This window comes from Taudactylus pleione, unplaced genomic scaffold (assembly GCF_031769625.1).
Source record: "Taudactylus pleione unplaced genomic scaffold, aTauple2 ptg000854l, whole genome shotgun sequence".
NCBI lineage: Eukaryota > Metazoa > Chordata > Amphibia > Anura > Myobatrachidae > Taudactylus > Taudactylus pleione.
The window spans coordinates 885,941-902,405 of NW_028285256.1; the positions used below are offsets into that span (position 1 = coordinate 885,941).

The 16,465-nt window shown below is 43.3% G+C and overlaps 1 protein-coding gene across 3 annotated transcripts in view; it reads right to left on the reverse strand.

The window, feature by feature from the left end:
• The window catches only part of SLC43A1 (solute carrier family 43 member 1), a 90,798-nt gene that overhangs the window by 14,390 nt on the left and 59,943 nt on the right, over positions 1-16,465 (reverse strand). For all 3 annotated transcript variants that reach the window (XM_088458815.1, XM_088458814.1, XM_088458813.1), the window contains 7 exons: positions 15,264-15,356; positions 12,642-12,775; positions 12,232-12,392; positions 9,475-9,624; positions 8,944-8,979; positions 4,991-5,096; positions 1,355-1,463 (listed from right to left, as the gene is read on the reverse strand). In XM_088458815.1, the coding sequence (XP_088314941.1) occupies positions 1,355-1,463; positions 4,991-5,096; positions 8,944-8,979; positions 9,475-9,624; positions 12,232-12,392; positions 12,642-12,775; positions 15,264-15,356 (789 nt within the window). The remainder of the gene's footprint in view (positions 1-1,354; positions 1,464-4,990; positions 5,097-8,943; positions 8,980-9,474; positions 9,625-12,231; positions 12,393-12,641; positions 12,776-15,263; positions 15,357-16,465) is intronic.

The window sequence follows — 16,465 nt, forward strand, 5'->3', positions numbered from 1 at the left end:
TTGATTTATGTAAATATGGATCATAAAATGATTTATTGGAGGCGTGAACAATGCACTGCAATACAAATGCAAATACATGCTTGTCTGCTTTGGTTACACAGCAAGGACCAATAATGCCTTTTTCACCCGACTGAATTGTTCTTAAACCTGTGGGCAGTTAATTCCGCTGTGTGCAGGTTCAAACAGAGATTGGCCTGTCTCCGATACTAGGGGGCGTGTCCACACGTTGTGGTTGGCTACAGCTCGTAAGGGTCAATCTGATTGAAAGTGCTGCAGAAATATTAGGACCCAGCTGGACACTTACCCTCCTAGTCCTGGTGTAACTAATCTAGCTGACAGGCATACCAAGCTCGAGTTACCATTCATTTACTAAATGCCAAATCTTGGCAAACAGACCACATGCCAGGTTCTAGGAATATTGTTGGTCTAACAAAAATTACTATTACTACAAAAAAAGTACTATTAGCGTATATACTGTATATTGGGTACAGAGGGCCTGATTCAGAGACGGACGCTCTGAATCAGGGCGCTTTTTGGGTTTTTTTGGAGCGGCCTCCAGGCTGCTCGCATAGCTGTGGGTGACCACCCACAGCTATAGCGAGCGGCCAGGTTGATGGTCGCGATGGTCAAGAGGGTCGCGACCATCGGGCTTGCGACAAGACCCTTGTGGTAGGGTCTTGTGGCCGCAAGCCCCAGAGAGCTTCTGGCTCTAATAGAGCCGGAATCTCTCCCACTGACATCACTCGTGATGTTAGTGGGGCCGCCCACAAACAGCAGGCGTTCGCTTGGGAACGCCTCCGTCTGTGAAGTCACCCCCCGGCCACGCCTACCTAACGAGGCGAGCTGTCAATCACCATCGACAGCTCGCTCCCTATGGTGCAAGACCCGGAGCGACGAAGCACCCATCGCTAGCCGAGTCTCGCGCATGCGCACGACGGAGCCAGCTCCGTCGTGCACATGCCCAGTGGACAAACATCGACCCGGTTGCGAGCGCTTGTGACCGAGCTTGAATCAGGCCCAGAGTGTGCAGGCCCACACATTACACCCTGCACCCGGGGAAATGGTGCACAAGCCATCTTCCCAGAGATATCAATATTCGCAGCAGTGAACTTTCCTGGACCATGGCGCGGGCGCCATGTTACTGGAGACCAGCTCATGTGCAGTAGACTCTGGCACAATGAGAGAGTGTACTACACCACATAGAGGGGGGGGCCACACAGAGACTGCACACGTACACCCTCCTTTTTAAACCACCCTGGTTAGTACTCAGAATATGGTAACATTGACTCCTACTACTTCTGGCATGTATGCATTTATACTGTTCATAGATACTGGTTAGTTGTTTGCCACTTACCTGTAATTTGAGGTTGCTAATCAGACAAGTAACCCCAAAGCCAATGAGTATGATATTTGTAAAGACAAATGCCCTGGTAGCGTTGGTGAGTTTCTGCACAGTCTTAGACCTAGACAGAAGAGGAAAGTAGTATGTAGTATTTAGTTGTTATTATTTTTTACCTGTATTAGAGATGAGGACATTTTCAAAACTCTTCCACAAAACATTTGCCTCACTACGCATTTCCACTTAACATTTTGCCAGTGGAACTTGGCCCTAATTGTTCCCAGTCCTGCCTACCTCTATTCCCTCCACAAAATTTGAATTTACATAGACAACATTCTGCAAGGCAAAGGTGGCAGTCGAAGGTTGTTTCACAAGAATTTATGGCTGTCTGCAAAACGGCCATCAAAAATGAAACTTCAATTCCCAATGGCCATCATGCACATACCGTGTTCATGCAAAATGTTACTCATCTCTAATCTGTACCCCTTCCTCTTCTTAACTGGGGGTCCCATCCTTACTTCAATGACATTCAACTGAATGAGGAGAGAGATTCATCAGATGCTAGTATCTAAAACACAAATCTGGGCCCTGGGTTATTGGCTTTTCTGATCTACATTGCTCGCTCCTTTAGTGACCCTTGCTTATACCTATAGCATTCATCATAGGTAATACTAATGAGTCAAAGGAGACAGATTCATCATGCAATCTATTACTTGAAAAAATGAAAAGCTGACATCTATCAAGAGTTGATGAGAAGACCATGTCATTTCAGGCAGAATCCTGCCAACACCCTCTCTTGTTTTCTGGCTGATCTATTTGCTTGTCAAAATGCTAGGTACATTACACAGGCACTTAAACATTTTCAGCTTTTTCACCACCAACTGTACCATTCTCATACTAATTATTATTGGACTCATTTAAGGGGAGATGTATCAAAACTTAGGGGTCTATTTACTAAGCAGTGTTAGAATAAGTGAAAAGTGAAGAGTGAATAGTGATAAGGTGCCAGCCAATCAGCTCCCAACTGTCATTTTTCAAACACAGCCTGTGAGATGGCAGTTGGGAGCTGATTGGCTGGCACCTTATCACTATTCACTCTTCACTTTTCACTTCTCCTAACACTGCTTAGTAAATAGACCCCTTAGAGAGATAAAGTAGGAGAAGTTACCCATAGCAACCAATCAGCTACTCACTGTCATTTCTCTAGCATAGTCTATAAAAATACAATTAAAAGAACTAAGTTCAGTGTGATTTAGGTATCTAAATCCCACTTAGGAATATATATCCCTTTCCCACCTGCCATGCCCTGACTCGAGGTAATAAACTTAATCTTGCTAAAGTGGCAGCTGCTACAAAGACCATCCTTTCCTAATGGGTCTCACCTTAGACTAGATCCACCCTTAAGGTGGGTACACATTAGACACATCGGCAAATGTGTACCCACTATGATGGTTCAATGTGGGGTCATTCATCACATCGAAAAATCGAACCTACATGCTGCTCAACCTGTCAATTTGATGAAAGACCCCATGCTAGTGGATGGAGCCAGTGCCCGACATAAAAGCTGATTGGTTGCTATGGGTAACGTCTCCCACTTTATCTATCTGCAAAGTTTGATATATCTCCCCTCATGTCTGGGATTGCAATTATGCTCATACCGCTCAATTCAAGGCTAACACTTTAAGGCAGGGGTGGGAAAAAGCGGACCTCCAGCTGCTGTGGGACTACACATCCCAGCATGCCCTGACACAATTTTGCTATCAGGTCATGCTAAAGCTGTGTAGGGCATGCTGGGATGTGTTTTTTCTGGTGGGTTTAAAATTATTGCACATTGCTGGTGTTTTTGAAATGCAAACGCTAGACTTATTATCCATTGGTCTGGATAGTTAAAACTGAATTTGCCAGCAGAAAAAACACCAGAAAAAGGGTGAATTGTGCCTATTTATTACCTTGTGAATGAACAGATACTGTAGCTTAACAGTATGCAGTTTGAGAAATCTCGCCTGCCAGAATAACCTATTTTCTCTGGTGGTATTTCCTGCGTTTTGTCAGACCGGAGCTTAATAAATGTATTCAGAATTTTTTTAAAAACCTTGGGATGACTACTTATGGCGTGCTGTTTTGGAAATGGTTGTTTTGCTTTGATTTTTCAAGTGTTTTTGCCTGACATAAATCAAACTTTTTTAAAACAGACCAAAAACAAGTTTAAAAAACATTAGTTTGGACAAATCGCTGCTTGATAAATTCCACCCTTGCCTCTGTGGGGCTTTCCACCACTGTAATGTGGATTACGTGAGAGCACAATTTTAAGACTATGGAATGGGATTACATATGCCAGCATTTCTATGTATAATGTGTAATATCATAAAATGCCAAATGCAAGACTTCCTATTGTAACTTTACAGGAACACGCACAATGGACCTGATTCAGAGATGTACACTAATGCAAACGCATTTGCAAATACTGCTTAGCAATTGCTAAAATATGCTAATGCATCTGCCGGAGAAATTTGTTATGAGATGCCCACCGGAGCGCTCGTAGCTGCCCACAACTGCGTACACAACGCAGCATTGGACGCAGATCCAGAAAACATTGACTCCTCGAGTGAGTCTATGGTCACTCAGAATGGATGCGGTAACTGAGACTGTTCTCTGCGCAAGCGATCACAGATGCTGGCTAGTACACGCCTAGAAAACGGCACCGTAACGCACGCGTTTTGGCCGGAACTCCCAATAACCACCCACAAAACGGTCTCTTCCTGTAAGTCAATTGCAAGTGAATCTACGCAGCGAGAACTGCACAATTCAGCTGTGACGCATGCGCAAACCACTGATAATCGCTCAACTGAGTGAAAATCGGCACAGCGTTCAACTCTGAATCAGGCTCTATATACTCTCATGCATGATTGTGAATACAAATGTGTCCTCATTCAGCATATAACCAAGGCGCTTATTGCGGCTTAGATCCGCCATGGGTAATGATTCATACTTTTCTGGCATTTTGCATCTTATTCGCATAATAGCTGCATATAAAGCTGCTCCAGGGACACTAGCTTAGTAATTGGTATAAAGTCGCAGATTAATTATAACAATATGTGACGCAAGGCATGGCACGGGGGTCGCTCCTGTCCGAAATCTGTCTTTTGCCTTTTTACCCAGATTAGTGACTGTTGCACAAAGAAGTACATGAAATGCCAGCGCCAGTAGTCACTGTTCCCTTGCATTGTACTTTTGTTGCATTAGTGATGTGAATAAGCCACATATTTTGAGAACGAGTCCCTGGCGGGACGCCCGGATTGGTTTGAAAGTCTGTGGCAAGTTAAATGGGGTTATTTGGTGCAATTTGAGGACAGGTGTAGATGGACACATCTGAATACAAAACAAAATTGGACCCTAAAGGGGAGATTTAAAATAGAGGTGTTGCCCATAGCTATAATTTTTTTTTTATACTGTACTGTATTAAATAAATTATAATTTAATAACTATAATTATAGTTGGAAGGAATCTGATTGGTTGAATGGACAATCTCTCTTTAGAAGGTTTAATAATGCCTACATAAAGCTTTTCTTACTACATTATCATTTGCTCTTTAATAGTATATACTGTTTTGCATGTAGCTTTCATTTGTGGTTTTATTCTATTCTATCTCACCCTTCATCACTCTCCTTCATCCTCCAGTCCATGACAAATCCAATTAAGGGGCAGGTGAACAGGCAGAGCAGTTGTAATGCCCCAAACACTGATGAATATAAACCCACTGCAAGAGAGAGACAAACAAAGACAAATATTTTACATCCTTGAGGTGTGTGAGGCAGATGAGAGCACAGAAATACCAATTTAGGACTTGTTGATGTTGGAACAAGTATATAGACTGTAGAATGCGACATCACACCCTCGAGATCATGCCCCTTTTTTGGGCGGAGCTATTTAGCGCACCGGGTGTCACTGACCTCGATGCCACCACTGTGTTCAGGCCATGACTTTGCCCCATTAAATAACAAAGGTGTTTAGAATGTGCATATGCAGTCTTCGGGCCAGACACCTGTACTAATCAGTCTGCTGGGGAGGGATCCAAAGATTCCTCTCTGGCGATACTGTATCACAAAGATGGCGTTGGTTATCAGGTAAAGCCACGAAAAGCTTAGCTTAGCTGATGCATTGTATTTTGGCATAATAAAAAGTCCACTAATCTGTGTTTGTACTATTGAAATCAAGATTTCTTCCCTTCATCACAAATTGTGATCATTATAATAACCATCCCTATAAACCAAATGTTTGTACAGAGAAGTCTGATATAGGTACTTAACATAGGGGAGAACGGCAGGCCAATATACTAGTTATGATGTCACTGGTCTAAGCTCCTGTGTATGAAGTCAGATTTCTGCCTGTAAATCTATGTATTTTTTGAAGATTTGCAAGATAATGATGATATATTTCATTATAAGACAAAGTAATCTCTAGTTTTTCAGCCTTTGTGATTGGTTAACAAAAAAGTGAGCCGGTCAAGGGAGGATATTATTTCTTTACTTCCATCCACCATTTATTTATTTAATTTATATTTATATACCTATATTTTGATATTGCCATTATTATTGGTATTCTTACTTGACTCCATTAAATTATTTTATATGTACATGTCTGTATATTAGCGCAGTTTTTTTGTGAATCTAAAATAAAAATGCCCACAATCAATCTTTCTACAATTAGGAAGTGGAAATTGACCCTCATTGGTAACAATGGCAAAGGAACATTAATTCTTTTCATATTCTAAAACGGACACTCCTTAATACATTGGTCTAGAATATGAGGAGAGGATCTAGAAAATGTCCATTCCATCCCATGCAATTTCTGTCCAGTATTAGTATTTTATCATCATCAGAGCAAACTATGGGCCTGATTCAGAGATTTCCGCAAAGCCGATATTTACGCAGATCGAACAGTTGTTTGCAAATGAGCATGCACAAATGGCGCACTGCGCACACACCACACACAGCGATTGCATTGAGATAACTCTCGCACATAGGAACCACATGCAAAGTGAGTGACAGGTAGTCAGTGTTTGGTGGTGGTAACGGGGGGGTGTTAGAAAAACAAAAGCACATGCCTGATCGTTTATGGGCGTGTATAAATTAGCCACTGTGATCTCCTGCGCAGCATGAGAGCTCTCTGTGTGTCAGGAGAGCCGCAGTGTTTGCAGCTGGTCAGACTTGTCACATGAGCTGCATGGCTGCACAAACTGCATCGATATTTACGCTGTTGTACGTCGTCGGACAGTTATGAGAAGGCAGCAGTGGGCATCCCTATGCTCGTCTGTGCTTTGTAAGTTATTACCATATTTTAGCCACGGTGATCTGTAAGAGAATGCAGTTGCGAATGCATTAGCGTACATCTCTGAACCAGGCACTATATCAGGACGATCATTTTTAAATACCAACATACAGTATGCTGAATATTGTCTTCAGAGCCACTTACAAAAATTATTTTATGGGAAATCCCCCCCAAAACGCAAATATTAAATAGCCCCAGGATGTATGTAAGAGGTCCGGCAGCAGATATCATACTGTAGGTATCGACTGTATACCCCCGTTTTTGATCACGAAAGCAGCCCCCATAGATTTCTATAGGGGCTGCTAAATTGTGAAATTTACTAAGCTCTGGAATGCAAAGCTTGACATGGTAGCTATTAGCTAACAACATCTTCACTTATGGGCAACTGCATTGAATTCATTTTTTAGAGATCCCCTTCAGCATACCTTCCAACTGTCCTGTTTTTCTCAGTGTGTCCCGATGTCTCACCCACGGGCCGTATAGCAGAGCAGTCGATAAGCAGAAGTAGAATAGATGCCATGTATTAGTGTAGGGAGAGCCTGGGGGCTAGGCACACCCCCACAGTGACCTAAAGGGGGATGCCATGAGGCTCCACCCCTTTTATATGAGGCTTCGCCCCCTTTTGGGCACTCAATGTCCCACATTATGAGAAATACAAGTTGGGAGGTATGCCTTCAGCTTGTAATGTCATGTGCAGCTCCGCAGCCGTACATGCACATTAGACTCGCTGGGCCCATCCCCGGATGAAAAGTGATAGTGTAAGCCAAGGGTAGGCAACGTGTGGCGCACCAGCTGCTGTATAATTACATATCCCAGCATGCCCTGTGACAGCTTTGGTCTGCCCTTGCAGCAAAACTGTGGCAGCGCATGCTGGGATGTGAACTTCCACAGCAGCTGGAGTGCAACATATTGCCTATCCTTGGCGTAAGCTATCACTTTACTTCTGACTCTTCTCCGGTACAGGCTATTATCCGAGCCCCTGTCCCAGCAAGAGATATTTGGGAAATGATATATTCTTTTACCATTTCTTATTGCCGTGCTAGTGCTACTATATGCAGCGTTAAGGAATGATATTTGAACGGGAAAAATTCTGAATATTGGCAAATATGCCCGATAACGTTTAAAGGATCTACTTATAAAATAGCCCTGAGAAGACAGATATTGAAGTGTGAACTAATAGAACAGTTATCAGTAGAGAACTATACATCAGAGAAACAGTGGGGGGGATAAACCGGCATTGGGATTTGGGACAAAGAGGGACAATTTGAATCTGTATATGTGTTAGATTATTTGGCTATGCCTAACTGCACTATGTATTTTTCACAACTAGTTTGCCATCTTTTTGAAACCTATAACACTACAGTCCTGTATGCAACACCTTCAGGTGAGATTCATAATATATATGTAACTGTTTCCGTAGCGTCTCAGAAATAAATATATCTGATCACATGATCCTTAACAAGCAGCAGATAAAGACACAGAACAGGCCTGTCCTTAATTTCCCTAAAAAGGACACATGCTCTCCTTGTTGCAGAAAACTGATTTTATGGGGTGATGGGAAACTGGATAGAGTCTGCTCCTAAGTTGCTCATAGGAAATGTATCAGACATACAAAGTTGTATGTAGTTTAGAAAAGTTCCAGAATACACTGAAAGCATTGTATTCAGGTCATTAAGACATACGTAATGTTCCAGTTCTGTAATATAGCCTGTATTTATCTTCTAAAACTAGGATGTTATAATAAGGACTCCTATTAGAACTCAATAAGGAATTACACACGCATGTGTTAATGTTACACATGCTTTACTGCTGATAGGAAAAGCAATGTAAACAAATGGACCAGTATACTCATTATCTGACAAGTCTTCTACATATCATTCATATAAATGTTGTCAGACTGGTGAATTTTTTTTGGAGTACCCTCGAACTTCCGGCAGACAGGGCCAACTTCCTGGGTCTTTCTTCTGAAGTGGGGGAGTTACTGTACATCGTCATGGCTAGGTATGTTTGTTGATGTGCAGCATGGGGCGGACTATGATGACGCAGATAGCGATGCTATGAGCCCTCCAAAGAGTAGGCAATTAACTCACTAAGTGCATAGTACACTACAACAAATATATATATACATATATATATATATTATATATATATATATATATATATATTATGCTTCAACATTATGATATTAATGCAGAATAAAGCCTTCACATCCCATCAATTGTTATTTATCCAGTGAAACATTTGCTGATAGGTTCTCATGTAAGCAGCGCGTTTACCTGTATCCTCTGCTTCCCGTTTCAGATGCGCCGGTACTGAAGAAAAAAAATAAATAAAATCTTTAACTCCTGACACCTGAGTACAGAAAGTTTGCAATAGTTTTTTTTTGTTTGTTTGTTTATTTGTATTCCATTACTAATTTAATGTATTTTTTTTGCCTCCTGGTGGCTAAAGGACAAAAAGAGTCAAACAAAGTACTGTACACATTTATTGGGCTTGTACAGCAATGTTTTGGTTAATTTCACATTGAGTTTTGAAGTGTGTGTATTGAGCACTACTATGCTTTGTAAACTATATTTATGCTCTACCTTATACCATAGATTTACATTTTCATTACACATGAAAAAAACACAAGTGGATGAAATGTTCAGTTTTAGTTTATATACGGATTTTAGAATAAATCTCCTCTACAAGAGCTGATACTTCAAACGGCAGCACCAGCAAACTTGTAAGTCCACACGTTAGCCTCTGGTTACAGTACAATGAGTGCTGGTATTTATTTCAAGCAATGATGTCAAATCTTTACTTACCTGTTTCTTGAGGCCCAAGCACCAAGTATTCCACCATCCTGTTCATGGAGGCCATGAAGAAAATGATGCGGAGTTGAGTCATCATCATAGTAATAAGTGAGTAGAGGAAGATGGGAGAGCAGGCACTCTGTAGGAATGTGGGGGAAGGTCCTGGGAAAGTAACAAAGTAATTATCACCATAATGCTCCACAGCATTAGACCGCGTGGATAACAGGACATGCACAAAACAGGGACATACAAAGGGAGACAAAATAAATGTAACCGTGAAAACAAAATGGGGTTGGCCCTGCTCATGAGAGTATTTAGGATTTATTGGGGTTATACCAAGGGGTCAGGTTTACGGACCAGGATTTGCTTTGCAGCCCCTCAGTATTTTGTGATTTTACAGATTTTATAAAGTCTGTGATCACTATTGTGACAAAATAGTGATTGGGCAATTATACAATATATGCCACTTACATGCTGGCTCTTCAACGTCCTGCATATTCTTTATTTATTAGGGCACAAATAAAAAATATTTTTCAATGAAAAAGTTTTCCATTAAAATGCACCATGTTCCCGGTGACTTCTCTACAGCGTTTGTGTAAATCCCCAGGACGCAGAACCATTTCCCTGGTGATTACTGCTGCTGCAGCTCCGCGTACAGCTCTAGGGAAGTTGCGTATAATTATATGGTTGCAGTATATGTCCACCTTGCGCACATTATCGATGCACATGTACTTGATGGAGGAAGGTTCCAGCACTGTTTGAACTAAAATAATTTTAGTACCAGTATCTATGTCAACAAATAAATACCTAGCAGCTTCCCCTTCTGAGAGGGGTAGATGGTATATGTGGTTCTGATAGAAGTACTGGTAGTGCTCCCCTAGAGTATAGATAAGTATGATGTTTCAAGTAAGGATGAAGAAAAGAGTATTCCATCAACAACCCATTATGGATATACCAATGGTGTAGAATAGAATCAGTATGTATTACCGCCGGCCACATGGAAGCCCTGCAGGGGTGAAGAGTCCGACAGCGGATTTAGGTAAGTAATGCTAACCCTATCCCCCCCCAACACTAACCCTCTCTTAGGGGTGCCTAACCCTAACCTCCCTCCCTAGTGCCTAAACCTAACCCCCCCGTCTCCGCAGCCTAAGCCTAAGTTTCCCGGCGGGGTGCCCAACCCTAACCTCCCCCCGGAGGTGCCTAACCCTAACCCCCCCTTTCCCTAGCCTAACCTAGGGAAAGGGGGGGTTAGGGTTAGGCACAGCCTTGAAACCTAACCCTCCCCCACCCACGGCTGTCCGCGCCCAGGTTACCTTTGTTTGGTATGCCAGGCGTCGGACTCCCGGTGTAGGTCTAATGACAGACGTAGGGATTTTAACGCCTGTCATTAGTACCCTGCCGGGATTTGACAGTCGGGAAGCCAGCGATCGGCATTTCGACCATCGGCTTCCTGACTGCATCCCGTGTAGAATGAATGTAATACTGTACTCTAAAATGGTAATAATGCAAGACAATCATGTATTGGGGGGCTATGGTATATGTTATAGTGCAATATAGCAATTTATGGTAATAGTATGGGTTTGTATAGTATAGTGTGTGGTATAGTATAGAGGGCCCCTCCCCTACCATCCAAGCAAGCACACCCCCAGAGGAGGTGAGTGGCTATGCAGGCCAGTGATGCTGTATAATCTGCAGCTTTGATTATAGAATTTGTGCTTTCATTATTTATTTACTTACTTTATTTTTAATCTCTGGGCCTTATTCAGCCGTGATGGTCAGGAATCTGGAGCTTTTTTCTAGGGTGTCAAGAAATCTCTCACTGACCCTGGGGAGACCCTACGCTGATTTTTCCCTTGAACTTATCATGCCAGCCTACATTATGGGGGTAATTCAGACCCACTCGCGAGCGGCAGTACGCTCGCAAGTGGGTTGATGCTCCCCACTGCGCATGCGCAAGACAGAGGGAGCTCCATCATGCGCATGCGCGAGACCCGGCGAGCGACGGGCTCACCATCGCTCCGGGTCTCGCACCAAAGGGAGCGTGCAGTCGATGTTGATTGACAGCACGCCCCCTTTGGTGGGCATGCCGGGGGCGTGCCTGCCAGACGGAGGCATTCCCATGGGAACGCCTACCGTCTGAAGCCGGCCCCACTGACATCACTAGTGATGTCAGTGGGAGTGATTTTGGCTCTGATAGAGCCAAAATCACTCCTGGGCTTGCGGCAGCGAGACCCTACCCCAGGGTCTCCGTCGCAAGTCCGATGGTCGCGATGGTCAAGACCATCGCGACCATCTTTTTGGCCGCTCGCATATGCTGTGGGTGGTCACATAGAAAAGGATTTAACAAATAGGCATTTATTATGTAACTAGGGGATGATTTAGTTAGTGGCATGGTGCTAGCCTGACGAACCTTACGCAACGTTTGGCTGTGTACATTTCTACTTATTACAGTGGCACGGCATCTCTAATTTTGCTGCGCACCACTATAAAACTAGTGATGGTGCTGGTCCAGATTGGCACATAGTGGCCGAGCCACTAATTGTATCACCCCGCTATAAGTCTGCGAAGTTTTAAATCACAAGATGTTATTACATTATACGTACTTATTGTGGACTGCATATGGAAAGGATGCCAGAGGTCTCTTCTTGTACGCTGAGTTATACTAAGGACTTTGATGTCCATTATAATGCATAAGTATTTCAAATGAACCCTGGATTGTTAGCATACAAACATTAATTGTAACAAATTTGTACATTTATAAGTCCTTACCAGTTTTTTTGGTAGGTTTTGACAGGTCTTCATTGGACAAATGCTCCCCTTCGGAATCACCTTTTCGACTTAATCGTTGACCAACAGTGGTTACATGGGTGTAAAACTGGTCTCCAGTGACTTTATGGTCTAGGGCAAGAGTGCGCAGTGTGACCTTTTTCCTGTGAGAGTGTGTGAGAAGCAATTAGAATGCAATACGTTTCAGTTGTGTTCATGTCAGTGAGCGTCACTTCCATACGTTTTCATTTGCTGCAGGACCGTTCTATCCCATATATTCCCTTCCAAGCCTTTTTGAAACTGGGCGCCACATCAGAGTGTCGCAGCATTCTCTTCTGTAGTGCAATTAACCCTCTAGCTGTCAATAAAGACCACTTTCTTTAGCCACTGGTTATTGATCACTACACACTCACGTAAAGGCGGTTTCTTCTGGCGATGGGATGGATTCCTTGGGCCAGTTGATGAGACAGTTGAGAAAAATCAGACAGGCTAGAGCAGACCACCCCAACAAAATCGCCACGAAAGAGACACCTGCCTCGTATATAAGCTGCAAAAAGATTGGGGTCAAAGATTTAGGGGTTTAAATGGGAGAAAACTTACCATAGAACCTCAAATGAAAGACAGTAAATCCATGCAAATTAAATAGTGACTATTATAATACTCTAAGGCCCTCATTCAGAGCCGTACGCTCTGAGCAGAGCGCACGCTCTGAATGAGGGCCGGCCTCCATAACTATGGCGCGTCCTCCTGGACGCTCGTATAGCTGTGGGTCACCACCCATAGCCTATACGAGCGTGCAGCTTGATGGCCGCGATGGTTTTGACCATCGCGACCATCGAAACTGCGAGCCGGAGCCTGCGTTTGAGGTTTTCAACCGCAAGGCCCGGAGTGATTTTGGCTCTATCAGAGCCAAAATCACTCCCACTGACATCACTAGTGATGTCAGTGGGCCGGCTTCTGACGGGAGGCGTTCCCTTAGGAACGCCCCCGTCAGGGAGGCACGCCCACCAAAGGGGGCGTACTTTCAATCAACATCGACAGCACGCCCCCTTTGATCAGACACAACGAGCGAAGGAAAGTCCTTCGCTCGTCGCGTCTGGCGCATGTGCACGACGGAGCTCCCTCCGTCGTGCGCATGCTCAGTGCAGAACATCGACCCACTTGCGAGCGGACAGCCGCTCGCGAGTGGGTCTGAATCAGGGCCTAAGTTTTTAATTGCCATTTATTAAATTATTAAAAGGTCCTGGCTCTTTTCTAAAACACTCCACCTGGCGCAAAATGTCCTTATGCTTATAGGCCTATAAGGAAATGTATCAAACCTTGGAGAGAGTTAAAGTGGATAGAGATAAAGGGTGAGATGTACTAAAGGGGAAAATGCAGTTTTTGGGGGTTCCCATATGTACAAAGCACCGGAATGTGATGCCTATCGGTAGTTCCTCCCGGTGGGACCTTCAGATGGCATCATCCAATAGAAGCCTATGGGCTTCTTATCGGGGCGCTCCCCCTTGGGAGCTCCCCTCCGATTGGATCCCTCCCATCACCCCCCGCGGCTAACATCCTTACACAGAAGGACACCATAGGAACTTCTTGGTGTTAAAACCGGAAGTCCCTTTTTCTGGAGCCATCGCAAAGGACAGCTCTTATCGGGAGAGCTGTCCCAGGGCCGGCTCTAGGGGTGTTCGACCATAGAGGGCTGCACCCCTCCCCAGCATCCCGATTTCAGCGGGACAGTACTGTCCCGCTGTTCCACCCGTGGGCCAAAGTGGCCCGTGGGTGGTCAAATCGGGAGGCTGGGGACCCCATCGCCGCAGCTGTGCGGCAGTGCCGGACCCCCGGAGTGTGAATGGATGTCGCGCGCATTCAATGACGGGAGAGGGCTGGGGGAAGCACAGCCAGTGACTGAGTGCTGGGCTTTACCCCCAGCCTGACGTTATTTGGAGGCGTGCCATGCGGGCACGCCTCCAAATAACGTCACACAGGGGGCGTGGCCTATGGTAATTAGGCCACCCCCCCAAATTCACTCGCGCAAGGTTATGGCACTCTCTCATGAGCCGGCACAGGGTGCTCAGAACCCTGGAGCCGGCCCTGTGCTGTCCTTTGCAATATTCTAGGTACATACCGCGGTAATCAACTACGGTATATGCCCGAAGACAGGTAGGATGTACCGCATCACTGATGCGATGCTTAGTACATCCCGCCCAATGTACCAACCAATCAGCTTCTAATTGTCATTTTACAGGCTTGGTTTGAAAAATGCAGTTAGAAGCTAATTGGTTGGTACTTTATCTCTCTCAGCCTGAAACTGGAGAACTTTGAGAGGTCTAAAGAAAACACTTTAGGGGTTGTAACAAATGAACAAATTGTATCACTTCTGATTATAGCAGGTGGTTTATGAATAGAACTGTAGTAAATACAGTACGTCAATAAGGGCCGCAAGGCTGATAATGCCGTAACTGCCGATTGTGTGTGGCGGATGGGGTTGTTAGGAATTTTTTTTACATATTTTTAGTGCTTCTTTCTATCCTTTAAATATGTATTTAAGTTATTTTAGTAACCAAGCTAGAGTTGGATGGTGATAAGCATGGTAAAATAATAACATACACTTAACGTACAGTGACTTGTTAGTAAGGTCAGATTAGATAAAGGTTTCAAGGGGCATTATACAATAAAACAATCATTTGTAAACATACATTTGTTTTTTTGTAAAGAGTTTCATGTTGGTAATAGAATAAAACAACCACTCCACCATCTTTTTTTGATATTATGGACGCTATGGGACCTGTTTCACTACAGTCTACCGTTACTAAAATAAACTAAAGAGATAAATTAAGATCGTTGTGCAGAAAAATGTATAACCCCATTTTTTACTGAACTTTTATTTGTACACAATTTGAAAACAAACCATCTTTATTTCTGGGGTACAATGTCCTTGAACACTCTATTTTTGGTCCAGCTACCAAAGTACACAAGGGCATTATTGGGAATATTTCCATTGGTATATATAAGAGTTTCTAAAGCGTAGAAAAGCGACTTACTTTGAGAACAGGAAATGTGATGGCAGATGATGCGTAAGATCCAATCATTAATGACATCATTGTAGAGCGCAGACTCCCAAACATATTGGGTAACTGAAACAGGAAAATGTATAATATTACTGTATAGGAAGCAGATATTTTGCCCACTGCTGAAAATTAAGAAACTACTAAACCTAAATGTAACTGAATTTGTACAAATTAGTTAGTAACAGCAATTGCGAACAGCTCTGTCTGAAAATTATTGTAAATAAAATTGTGATCAATTCCAAGCAATTTTTGCTATGTGCATCAGACTATAATATACAATGATCTCTATCAGTGTGAAATGGTTGATAACAGAGAATAATAGCTAGTAAGTACAATGTCAAAAACCTCAAGTTCTGTTTAGGCATGTAAACTAATATCTGTTTGTGGAATAGATGCACTGTCATATACCTTGAGTTTAGTGTCCGCCAGAGTATGCTCTATTCCACTGACTACCCAAAGTTTGGGAGTCTCTCAGACATTCCGTCATGGGTGCTGCAAGACTGTAACGGGCCCATGTGCAGATGTCTGTGGACCCCTCCCCCCTGAAATAAATGGTGCCAACACATGCACTGAAAATCAGAGGCCTGCACTGTGTGTTACAGTTGCTACGTATGTGTCATATTTTCAGCATTATTTGTAAATGTAGCACTGGAGCCATATTTCTGATGATTATTTCAGAAATCGCTAGAATAATGGTGCGAGCTACCAGCAGTATGACCAGGTAAGTAAATGCAGTGGATACAGAGTGTGGGGAGTGGACTCCCCCTGACCCAGGGGCCTGTGTGCACCGCACACGCGGCACCCATTATAGATAAGACACGTTAGAGAGTAAGCAAGTATGACGGTTTAACTAAATTTAGTTGTTCCATAATATGTGCCATATTTAATTACACAAAGCGAATATGGGCAAGATAGGATGCCAGGATGTGAATGGGTTGTTGAGGGCCTTATAGTTTTGGTCCTAAATATCAACAAAAAACAGTCGACACATTCTAGTGGTGCCATATTTGAATGTCGACCATATTGATATTCTTTAGACATTCAGGTGTCGATCTTCTGAATGTTGACTACCGGATACCATAGTTTTTAAGATACCGTAGAAGCAATTGATTGACTGGTACTTTTTGTCTAATTTAAATACTCAATAAGATTTATAGATCTAATTATGGGTATGA